General features: G+C 41.4%; 1 protein-coding gene across 1 annotated transcript in view; it reads right to left on the bottom strand.

Annotated features, from left to right (window-relative positions):
• Positions 1-2,039: 2,039 nt before the first annotated feature.
• Positions 2,040-12,963, bottom strand: part of LOC145356856 (lumican) — a 35,758-nt gene continuing 24,834 nt past the window's right edge. Inside the window, exons 4-5 of the mRNA XM_080209792.1 lie at positions 3,852-4,044; positions 2,040-3,757 (exon numbers count right to left, since the gene is read on the bottom strand). Coding sequence (XP_080065918.1) covers positions 3,893-4,044 — 152 coding nt within the window. The 3' untranslated portion in view covers positions 2,040-3,757; positions 3,852-3,892. The remainder of the gene's footprint in view (positions 3,758-3,851; positions 4,045-12,963) is intronic.

Genomic DNA, 12,963 nt, shown 5'->3' on the forward strand with positions numbered 1-12,963 from the left:
CAAGGCTGGCATTTGAAATGCATTCTTTATTTTGTTGACTGAATTTTTCAAAGAACATCCTTACAACCAAAGGGAATAAATGAATTGTGCTTCTGCCGGCCAATAGCCATCATTCAGTGGTATAATTCCACTTGGACAACAAATTAACAAATAACAAATTACCTCAACACTGAAAAAATGCTCTGAAGAATCTTACTGTCTGTAACCTGCTTTGAGTGAAAACTAGAGAACAAAAGACTTGACTATTAAAGGTGGTGTGCTTGGTCTAGCTCAGTTAGCTGGGTGGCTGGTTCATGATACAGAGTGAGGCCAGTCGTGCAGGTTTAATTCCGACATTGGCTGAAGTTATTCATGAAGGACCCACCTTCCCAATTTTGTCCCTTGCCTGAGGTGCGGTGATCGTAGAACCATAGAATCCAACAGTGCAGAAAGAGACCATTCGGCCCATTGAGTCTGCAACAATCACAATCCCACCCAGGCCCTATCCCCATAACTCTATGTATTTACCCTAGCAAGTCCCCCTGACACTAAGGGGCAATCTAGGATGGCCAATCCACCTAACGCACATCTTTGGAGTGTGGGAGGAAACCGGTGCACTCGGAGGAAACCCATGCAGACATGGGAAGGATGTGTCCACACACTCCACACATACAGTAACCTGAAGCCAGGAATTGAACCCGGGTCCCTGGTGCTGTGAGGCAGCAGTGCTAACCGCTGTGCCACCGTGCTGCTCTTTGTATTTATTCTTGGGATAATTTACCCCAGTCTGATCTCCCTCTCAAAGGGCAGAATAAAGGTACCATCTGGGATTATGTTACCTTTACTTGTTTTATGAATGTTCCAACTCATTGTACAAAACACTAACACAAATACTTGAATCAGGATGATAATAGCTTTTATTGCTGTTGCAAATCTAAGAAGCCTTGGTTACAAATATGGATACAACATAAGTCATAGCGTTAGAGCTTTTGGGCTTTTGAAATATCAGCCATATATCCATAACATATTTGCCACATAGTTTAATTGCAACCCCATAAATAATCTGCCCAGAATATCTGTCACATGTCAAACATCACGCTTCAAAGCAGCAACATAAGAATCAAATTGTGATTTAGTTTTTATTCTAACCTGAAGCCACAAATTTTCAAGCACCATCCAATTAGCAAATTTTCCTCAGCACATAACAGTTAAGGTAGGGGAGGCCATGGCCTAGTGGTATTGTCGCTAGGCTATTAATCCAGAAATGCAGCTAATATTCTGGAGGCCTGGGTTCAAATCCCACCCCAACAGATGGTAGAATTTGAACTCAATAAATAACATCTGGAATTAAGAATTACTGATGACCATGAAACCATTGTTGATTGTCGGAAAAAAGTCTTGTTCACTAATATCCTTTAGGGAAGGCAATCTGCCATCCTTACCTGGTTTGGCTACATATGACTCCAGAGCCACAGCAATGTGGTTGACTCTCAACTGCCCTTTGAAACATTGTCTTTTAAAAAGCACTTAGACAGTTACATGGGTAAGATGAGTGTTGACAGATATAGGCCAAATGCAGGCAATTGGGATTTGCTTAGGGGTTTAAAAAAAAGGGTGGCATGGATAAGTTGGGCCGAAGGTCCTGTTTCTATGCTGTAAACCTCTATGATTCTATAACTCTGTAAATGGCCCAGCAAGCCACTCAGTTCAAGGACAACTAGGGTTAGGCAATAAATGCTGGCCAGCCAGCGACACCCATTTCCCATGAATGTATAAAGAAAAAGTTAACTCCTAATATAAAATATTTACCGGGCTAGCAGTAAGAAATAAAAGCAGAAAATGTGGGAAATATACAGCAGATCAGCCAGCATCTAGAGAGAAACAGAGTTAATGACAGGAATTTTACCACCCTGCTCGCCACAGGAATTGGAGTAGGTGAGAGGTGGAACATGGAAAGGTCTGTTGACCTCGGGTGGGATTTTATGGTTTCGGGATGAATGAAGCCGTAAAGTCCCCTTCATTGGGTGGGATTTTACGGCTTCACTCGGGTGCGACCGAGGTCAGTGGAAATTTCCATTGTTGGAACGTCGCTCGTGCCAATTCCATTGTGGGCAGGGTGACAGAGTTGCAGCCAATGTTTCAAACTATGGCTTTCTGAGTATTTTCTGCATTCGTTATTCTTATTAACTTCCAACCTCAGCCTTTATTTAGTTAATTACATTCAGCAATGACATGTAATGACATTAAAAGCCAGACAAGTTGAACAATAAGGAAGTAATACTTTATGCTTTATGTGGTTTAAAGCTCCTATAATTTCTAAATGTTGCCAGTCACAAACAACCCAAGGCATTCCATGAGTTTGGACCAAACATGGATGGAAGAAAGATCTGCATCAATTGATTGATAAGTTCCTAAGGATTATTGAAGACCAACATTTCTGAGTAATGGGTGCATTACCTAAATAGATGAAAGAAACAGTTTCAATAGTAACTTTCAAAAGAGATTGTATATAGTGAAAAGGGCAGAGAAGTGGAACTAACTGGATAGCCCTTTCAAAGATCTAACACAGATACAACTGGTCACATGCCCTCATTCCATGGCCTACAATTCTATTATTTTTGACAATATATCATAAGTAAAAAAGCATGCCGGAATTCTCCAGTCTCACACACCCTGCTGCCACTGCCAGTGAGAATAGAGAATTTGGCACTTAGTTAAATCTCCATTCACTGCAGCGGGACTGGAAAATCCCAGCTGCATGTGAAGTTGGAAAGCCCAGAGATGTGCATGTTAGGTTGATTGGCCATGCCAAGTTGACCCTTAGTGGCAGGGGAATGAAAAGGTAAATATGTGGGGTTACAGGGATAGGGCTTGAGTGGAATTGTTGTTGATGCAGCCACAATGAGCCAAATGGCCTCTATCTGCACTGTAGGGATTGTATGATTTCATTCTATGTGGATAGCACATGCCCAAGAAAGAGCCATCTAACCCAAAATAATGTCTGCTACAGGTGTTTATTTTAGTTTATTTTAGTTTATTCATTTCAAAAATGATGATACTGCTGCAGGGAGAAGGGAAAATCCTTCCATTGGCATGCAATATAAACTTATCATAAACTGAATGGTTCACAAAACCCATGCAAATCAGCCTTTGGAAAGTTCTAAGTGTTGGTGATATCAGATTAGTCAGGAGCGGGGCCCGGGTTCAATTCCAGCCTCGGATCACTGTCTGTATGGAATTTGCACATTCTCCTCGTGTCTGTGTGGGGTTTCCTCTGGGTGCACCAGTTTCCTCCCACAGTCCAAAGATGTGCAGGTTAGCTGGATTAGCCATGTTAAATTACCCTTTACTGTCAAAGGGATTAGCAGGATACATATGTGGGATTACACAGATAGAGCCAATACGGGATTGTTGTTGGTGCAGACGCGATGGGCCAAATGGTCTCCTTCTACAGTGTGGGGACTCTATGATTTGAATTCAAGTTGGATTGGCATGAACCAAGGTTACCTGCCTCAGAATATAAGTACAGGAACTCCGAAGTAAATGCAGAAAATAAAAAGCTATAATTACACAGCAAATCAGTCAGCTGCTTAAAGAGAAAAGGTTGCTTATCTTTATTGTGGAGACCCAGCGACTACATTCTCCGGTTTTATTTATGATCTTATTTTTCACTCTGGATTTACATGGGCTGTAATTTTTGGGAAGTTATCTCATCATGTAAGCAGGTTGTCTTTTGAATAGGAACAAAACTGACATTTCCTTTATTGTAATTTGTAATCTGTGGAGACAATATGAAGATCAGGTCAGTTATGTGCAAACATTCACAATATTAAGAATACACTAAGAATTCTTACTATGCTTGCAATGCTTACCGTTACATTTGCGACCAGGTCCTTGGTGTTTCGAAGTCCATCTATACAATTATTTCAGTAATTGCTCTTAAACACCACATCCAATCACTGGGAATTTGGCTGTAGGTTAGATTGTTTCCATCCAAGCGGAGAATCCTCAACTGGGAATAATCTTCTGGGCTAACTTTGCGACAAAAACTGGTTACATTGAACTCTGAATGAAAGAACACAGGATGGATTACGATGAACAAAAATCGCTTTATAAGGGCTGAAGAGGAGCCATATGGACTTGAAACACTGGGCCTGATTTTACCATTGTGTTTTGAAGATAGGAAAGATAATTAAATTGAAGCACCATCAACTCTCTTTGGGGGAAATAAATGACTCTGTGGTACTACTCAAAGGAAAGCCTGGTGTCCTGGCTAATACTTACCCCTGACCAACACCAGAAAACATACATGTTGTTAACATATTGCCATTTGTGGGATGTTGCTTCTTGCAGTTTGCTGTTTTGTTTCCTGCATCATAATGCTGACCACAACTCAAATGCACTTCATTGACCATAAAGTTCTTTGTGATTTGCTGAGATTGTGAAAGGTATAATGCAAATGCAAGTTATTTGTTCTTGTCCATTCGCAGCTGAGCTTTGACAGCAACAGTGCTGAGAGACTAGAGGAGAGAGGAGTGTGATGGGGAAGAGATGAGGGTCACAGATATTGAGAGAGGGCCAAGGCTAGACGATTTTGTCGGCGAATTCTAGCCAACCGATGTACTTCCCCAATAGCTGTCAGTATAAAAAAATGACAGTCAAAGAATCTGCAGCATGAGTCAGAGTAGAGGAATAAATCTTTTTGTTGAAAGATAAATTGAACACCCATTTGTAAACTTTCTGAGGGAAGAGAACTGGTTCTTGGAGGTATCATTCTTTTCAAGCATGTCTTGTCAATTTGTGGGCAACATTGTTTGGACACAGGTCAATTTACTTCAAGGAAACATCTGAACTATTCCACAATGTGAGGTTGACCCTGTAATATCATGGCTTAGCGACATTATGGCTGGACTATTAATCCAGAAACTCAGCTAACGTTCTGGGAACCCGGATTCAAATCTCACACAGCAGAATGTGGAATTTGAATTCAGTAAAAAATATCTGTAATTAAGAATCTACGGATGACTATGAAACCATTATTGATTGTCGAAAAAAAATCTGATTCAGTAATATGCCTTAGGGATGCCGTCCTTACCTATTCTGGCCTACAGGTGACTCCAGAGCCACAGTAATGTGGTTGACTCTCAACTCTCCTTGGGCAACTAGGGCAATAAATGTGGCCAGCCAGCGACGTCCAAGTACCATGAATGAATAAAAAAAACATGAAACTTTTAACAGTACTGGAGACTCAGCATATTGTTACCTATAGTCCTAGGATTTTGCCTGTAACATTTTATAGTGTTTACACATCGCACTTTAATGGAATTGAATCCAAATGGTTTGATTTTTGTAACAGTTGCTTTAAATGATTAAAGGAAAATATGTATTTCCATCCTTGATCATGATCCTCGATAATGAGTGCTCCAGTGTGTTTATTTTGCGCCAATTATCTTGTGTCAAATTGTAACATATAAAATCAAGCAGCATTTCTTTAGTTATATTTAATTCTTAGAATGAACAAATCTTCCATTTGAAGGGTTGTAAGTCTAAAACAGTCACTTATCAATCCAATAAAGAATTGAAAAGAAACATCTTGAGTTTGCAGAATCTGCTACCGCGGAATAGTTGAGGGAAATAGCACAGATGGCCTTTAGAGAAAGCTAGCCAAGAAATGAGGGAAAAAAGATTAAAAAGTCTTTCCGATGGGATGAGATAAATTAGTTTGGGAGGCAGCTTGTGTAAAATATAACGTAACTTTTCTAAAGTCCTCCCATTGACCAGTTGGTCTGACTCTCTCACCTCAGAGTCATAAGGCTGTGGGTTCAAGCCCCAGTCCTGCTGTAATCTAGGCTAATACTTCAGTGCAGCATTGAAGGAGTGCTGCATTGTCACAGGCACCATTTTTGGGTGAGATATTAACAGGGTTTAGTGAGAGCGAGGAACCGAAAGAAATCAGTATTAGTGGGGAAATGGTGTGGGGGTAATTGTTGGGATTGGAGGCTGATAAATCCCCAGGACTGATACTCTACATCGCAGACTGCTTAAGGAAGGAGCCCAAGAAATGGTGATCATCTTTCAAGATTCTAGAAGACTTTGTAACAGTTCCTACAGATTGATGGATACTAATATAACCCCACTATTTAAAAAGAGAGTTAGAGAAAAAAACAGAAAAATAGACCAGTCAGCCCTCTGTTGGTAATGGGGAAATGCTGGGGTCCATTATAAGAGATTTAGTAGCAGAGCATGTGAAAAACAATGGCAGGATTAGACAGACTCAGCATGGATTATGAATTCTTTGAGGATGTAACTAGTAGACTTGATGAGGGGGAGCCAGTGGATGTGGTTTATTTAGACTTTCAGAAGGTTTTCAACAAAGTACCACAGATATCAGTGCTAGAACGCTAGCTATTCATGATGTATATTAATGGTTCAGATGAGGGAACTTAATGTAATATCTCCAAATTTGCAGATGGCACAAGGTAAGTGGGAGGGTGAGTTGTGAGACGGATGCAGAGATGTTTCAGTGTGATTTGGAGAAGTTGAGTGGGCAAATATATGACAGAAACAGTATAATGTGAATAAATGTGAGATTATTTACTTCGGTAGCAAAAACGGGAAGATGGATTATTATTTGAATACCTATAGATTGAGAGAGAGTAATGTATGAGACCTGGGTGTGTACACAAGTTGCTGAAAATAAGCATCAGGTGCAACATTCAAGAAAGAGGGCAAATGGTATGTTGGTCTTTATAGTGAGAGGATTTGAGTACAGGAACAGGGATGTCTTCCTACAATTATACAGGCCTTGGTGAGATCACACCTGGAATATTGTATGCAGTTTTGGCCACCTTATCTGAGGAAGGATGTTCTTGCTATAGAGGGAGTACAGCGAATGCTCATCATGCTGATTCTTGAGATGGTAGGACTGACACATATGGAGAGATTGACTCAGTTAGGATTATATTTGCTGGAGTTTAAGAGAATGAGAGGGATCTCATATAAATCTATAAAATTCTAACAGTACTAGACAAAAAGAAATTCTTTCAACCAGGAGGGTGAATGTAGCCCAATCCATCATGCAAACCAACCTCTCAGCCACTGACTCTGTCCACACTTACCGCTGTCTCGGCAAAGCAACCAGCATAATTAGTGACCCCACGCACCCTGGATATTCTCTTTTCCTCTTCTTCCATCGGGAAAAAGATACAAAAGTCTGAGATCACGTACCAACCGACTCAAGAACAGCTTCTTCCCTACTGCCGTCAGACTTTTGAATGATCCTACCCCACATAAAGTTGATCTTTCTGTACACCCTAGCTATGACTGTAACACTACATTCTGCACTGTCTCATTTGCTTCTCTATGAACGGTATGCTTTATCGGTCTAGCACACAAGAAGAAAAACTTTTCACTGTATACTAATACATGTGACAATAATAAGTCAAATCAAAATCAAATCAAAAAATCCATGCAGGGGTTAAAATCTAAATATTTAGATAGCAAAACCATTGGAACGGATAAATATCTGGCAAGTAATTTTACAGAGTGTCTCAAAGGTTAGGGGGAGAAGTACAATGGATCATGACAAGAATTCAAGGGATGACCTAATAGTGGTCTAGCGGTATTTAAAACTATGAAAGGTTTGATGGAATGAACACACAGAGAGTGTTTCCTCTTGAGGTGAAGAGCATAATAGAGACATTCAATACAAGATAGTCAACCAAGAAATCCAATGGGGAATTCAGAAGTAACCACAGAATGGTGAAAATGTGGAGTGATTGAAGAGAATAGTATAGATTCATTTAAGGGAAAGTCAGACAAACACATGAGGGAGAAGGGAATAGAGAGTTAGTAGGATAAGAGTTTGATGAGGAAAATGGGAGGAAGCTCCATTGCAGCATCAACACTGGTATGAATTTATTGTGCTGACTGGCCCGGTTCTTTGTTGTAATATGTAATGTAGTCCTACATAATTCTATGTAATGAGTGTTCTAATCCTATATAATCTTTTAAACATTATTTAAACACAGTATAACTTGACAGTAGAATTAAATGCACAAGTGTCAAATCCAAACTGAGAGAGTGTCTCAGACTGCTTTTTTCCAGAGTTAGTAAGAAACCCCCAAAAAATCTGGATTCAATTAAAAAAGCAATTTAAATAGCCATTGTGTAGTTTGACAAGACAATTGTAACTTTTGCATGTGGAAATCTAACAAACAGAAAATTGAGATTATCGAGTTACTGGAATATTACCTAAAATGTGCATTATGATTTTACCTTTTTTTTAGGTATTTATTTTTCCCATGCTATTTTCTTACAAAAAGATAGAGAACCATAGAACGATAGAATTTTACAACACAGAAGGAGGCCATTTGGCCCTTCATGTCTGCACTGGCTCCTTGAAAGAGCTGCCCAGCTAGTCCCATTCTCTAGCCCTATCTTCATAACCCTTTAAATTCATCACTCTCAAATATTCATCCAGCTCTTTTTTGAAGCCTCCTATGGAATCTGCCTCCACCTCTCTCCCAGGCAGCGCATTCCGAACCTCCACAACTCCCTGAGTGAAGAAGTTTCTCCTCATCTCACTTCTCACTCTCTTGCTGATAATCTTGATATTGTGAGCCCTTGTCACTGACATCCCAAGTGAAAACAGAATATCCTTCTTTACCCTGTCAAAGTTGTTCATCATTTTGAACACCTCAATATGGTCTTCTCTTAACCTTCACTGTTCCAAAGAGAATAAGCCTAATTTCTCTAATTATCCCTTGTATCTAAAATTTCTCATTCCCAATATCATTCCAATAAATCTTCTTCGCACTCTAATGTTTTAACTATTTATTTCCTTTGGGGAGGGACTCTCACTGGCGAGATTGGAGATAACTCCCTGTGGCAGGTTCCCCAGCAATGGGATGGTCGAGCAGCACAAAGCAGTGTTGACATTGGCGGGACCAGAAGATCTCACCAGCAGTCAATAGTGAGCTGTGTCTACCACTGGAAAAGATACCACGAAAGGTGTGGAGGTGTGAGGTAAGCATCTTAACACAGAAACTAGAAGCAAGAGTTTGCCCTTTGAGCCTGCTCCGCCATTCATCCTGATCATGGCTGATCATCAAATTCAATATCTGACCCCCTTTCTTCCTGTATCCTCTGATCCCTTTAGCCCCAAGAACTTATCTAATTTTTGTCCTTGAAAGCAGCTAAGATTTTGGCCTCAACTACCTTCAGTGGTAGTGAATTCTACACATTCACCACCGACTAAGTGAAGAAACTTCTCCTCACCTCATTTCTAAAAGGTTTGCCCCTTATTCTCAAACTATGGCACTTAGTTCTGGATTCCTCCACCATCGGGAACATTCATTCTGAATCTACCCTGTCTTACCCTGTTAGAATTTTATAAATTTCTCTGAGATCCCCTCTCATCCTCCTAAACTCCAGTGAATGTAATCCTAACCAATTTAATGTCTCTTCATATGACAGACTTGCCAACCCAGGAATGAGTCTGGTAAAACTTCTCTGCACTCCTTCTATAGCAAGGACATCCTTCCTCAGATAAGGACACAATCCAATCACAATCCTGTTTTCCAGCTTTTGACCATTTTTTGAGAAGAATCCCAGCCTTTAAGTTTAGGAATATAGGCTTAGAGAAGGAGCCAACTGCAGGGAAAGGAACAACTGGCATGTCTATGAATTTTAAATAGGCAAATAAACTTATAAAAAAAACTTCCGACGAAAAATGTGATTGAAGAAATGTTGTTTGTCTTGGTAGCTTTTTGCTTCTGTACTTTATTTTTATTTCTGTCACTTTACATTTCCCCTGCCGGGCTCCTCTGGCCTCTCCGCAGTATTGTTCTCAGCAGTGGGAGGTTTGCACCATTGCCAGTGGCAGGATCATCTAGTCCTGCTGCAATCAATGGGATTTCCGATTGATTCCACGCCACTAGGAAGCCCGTGATGAGTGTGCACCATCGACAGTGCCAGAAGATCCCGTCAGCTTGAAGAACCGGGAGAATGTGTCCAAATTTTTCTTGCGATTTTCTGAGTTTTCCTCCACGTTTCAGTAACTTGTCCACTATCAGCAGCTATAGAAAATTGAGGCTAGGTTGCCGTTCATTTATCATCCAAATGGATGGAGAAGCAGGAGTAGAACTCGTGTGATCCTGGCATGCGCTGACAATGGGCGAGGTGTCTCACGTCTAGATCATCGGGAGTGTGATACTGAAGGTGCATGATCAACCATAATCATATTGAATGGTGATGCAGACTTGAAGGGTCAAATGGCCTACTCCTGCATCTAGTTTTTATGTTTCCATGTTTCTATCAGAATCCATACAGTGCAGAAGGAGGCCATTTTTTTCCATCTGGCAGGATTTTCCAATGCTTGGGCAAGACCGTAAGATCCCGCTTGAGGTCAAAGGAGATTTCTGATGTGGGATCCTCACCTGTGCCGATTCCGGGAACACAGGCAGAGTTCAGGCCATCAAGTCTTACTGACTCTCAGACAGAGCGTCCAACCCAGGCCCTATTAGCATCAGTCCACGTATTTGCGCCGCTAATCCCCCTAAACTACACATCTTGGGACACTAAGGGCCAATTTAGCATGGTCAATCCACCTAACCTGCACATCTTTGGGCTATGGGAGGAAACCGGAGTGCCCGGAAGAAACCCCACTCAGACACTGGGAGAAGATGTAAACTCCATACAGTTACCCAAGGCTGGAATTAAACCCAGGTCTCTGGTGCTGTGAGACAACAGTGCTAACAACTGTGCCACTGTGCCTCCCCTGGCACGCTGGGTCAGAGTTGGGAAACTCAATCCTTTGCATTTACTTTTGAAATTTTAAAGAAATGCACACTCAATTGGAATTCAAAACGGAGCATATAGGAATGACAAGTTTCAGCTGAAACATTAATAATCTTTGTTTACCTCTACCCTTTGAGTTAGAAGTCTGCACATTCATCTTCAATGCATTATTGAGGGATAGCAGCACACTCAGTGGGTCATCTGTATGATGAGCTCTTAAAACTACATGTTAGTTCCCAAATAAAAGTAGAAAATACTGGAAAAACTCAACAGGTCTGGCAGCACCTCTGGAGAGAGAAACAGTTAACATTTCGAGTCTGCGTGACTTCTTCAGAAGAGTTTATTCCACTGCCACTACTATTTTTTATTCATTTACAGGTTGTGGGTGTCGCTGGCTGGGCCACCATTTATTGCCCATCCCTAATTGCCTTTGGTCTGCCATTTCAGGGGGCATTCAAGAGTCAGCCTCATTATTGTGCATCTGGAGTCTCATGTAGGCCAGGCCAAGGCAGTCCTTCCCTAAAGGACATTAATGAACCAGATGGGCTTTTACAACAATTGACAATGGTTTCTTTGGATTCAAATTTCACCATCTGCCATGGTGGGATTCAAACCTGGATTTCCAGAGCATTACCCTGACCTCTGAGTTACAAGTCCAGTGACAATCCCACTTTGTCACAGCCTCTCCACAGATTCCAGATTATGCGCCTATTTATCTAATTGATATTTATGGGATCTGTTCGGTGAAAGTTGGGTTTTTCTTATTGCAAAAGTTATTCATTGTCCGTAAAGCACTTTGGGACATAGAATCATAAAATCCCTACAGTGCAGAAAGAGGCCATTCAGCCCATCATGCCTGCACAATCCCACCTAGTTCCCTTCCCCATGACCCCACACATTTACCCTGCTAATCTCCCTGGCACTGAGGGGCAATTTAGCATGGCCAATCCACCTAACCTGCACAACTTTGGACCGTGGGAAGAAACCGGAGCGCCCGGAGGAAACCAATGCAGGTACGGGGAGAATGAGCGAATTCCACAAAGGCAGTCATTTAAGGTTGGGTTTGAACCCGGGTCCCTGGCGCTGTGTGAGGCCATGATGTGGAGATGCCAGCGTTGGGCTGGGTAAACACAGTAAGAAGTCTCACACCACCAGGTTTAAGTCCAACCAGCTTATCTGATAGTAATCCCACAAACTTTCCTTCATGAAGGAACACCATTTCCGAAAGCTTATGGGATTACTATCAAATAAATTGGTTGGACTTAAACCTGGTGTTGTGAGACTTCTTACTGTGCGAGGCAGCAGTGCTAACCTGAAGTAGTGAAAACACTGTGCAATTTGCTCTTCTTTCCTGTACTGACTGATGTGCTTTGCATTCGCAGAACCTTCAGTTTTCATTTCACATTTCCAACATAAGGTTTCCCTTTTATCTTTATTGGGAGCCAGTTGGAAGTGTTAGAGCTGCCTGAAGAGACTTGGTGCTGTGTTACTCTATTGCCGATCTATTTGAAATGGTTCTGGAATCGATCCTAATGGCTGCTGGCACTGTGCAATTCCCTGCACGATATAATACAGCAGTTTCCTCGACTTCAGATTAATGGTTTATGACTTTATATTGTACTGATCAAGTGTTCACTGATGCAGCTAAGAGCCATTGGAGCCGGTGATTATATAAAGTCCATCCCCACTCAGTACAACCTGGCAGAGTGCTCTGACTACCCATGACCCGGTGAAGAGACAACCTGCCCTGGCAGAACCAAAAATATGGCATTTTCCTGACCGCACTGTTGTTGGTATCAGGGGCCTTCAATGGCAAAGCCCAATTGTCTTTAGCATAGGCAACGTTATAGTAAAAAACAAGCCTTTCAGCCCATTGTGTCTGCATCAGCCATCAAACAGCTATCTATTCCAATCCCCACTTTCCAACACTTGTCCCGTGGCCTTGCTTGCTGTGGTGGTTCAAGCTCCCATCCAAACGCTTCTTAAATATTTTGAGGGTTCCTGCCTCTACCACCCTTTCAGGCAACGAGTTCCAAATTCCCACCACTCTCCAAGTGAAAAAGTTTTTTTTCAAATGCCATCTTCTTAATCTCCTATCCTTTTAAGTTAAATTTATGCCTCCTGGTTATTGACTCACCAACTAAAAGCAAAAATTCCTTCCTATCCATGCCCTTCATCATTTTG

Source organism: Carcharhinus amblyrhynchos, chromosome 22 (genome assembly GCF_965287045.1).
Source record: "Carcharhinus amblyrhynchos chromosome 22, sCarAmb.v2.hapA, whole genome shotgun sequence".
In the NCBI taxonomy this organism is placed as follows: Eukaryota; Metazoa; Chordata; class Chondrichthyes; order Carcharhiniformes; family Carcharhinidae; genus Carcharhinus; species Carcharhinus amblyrhynchos.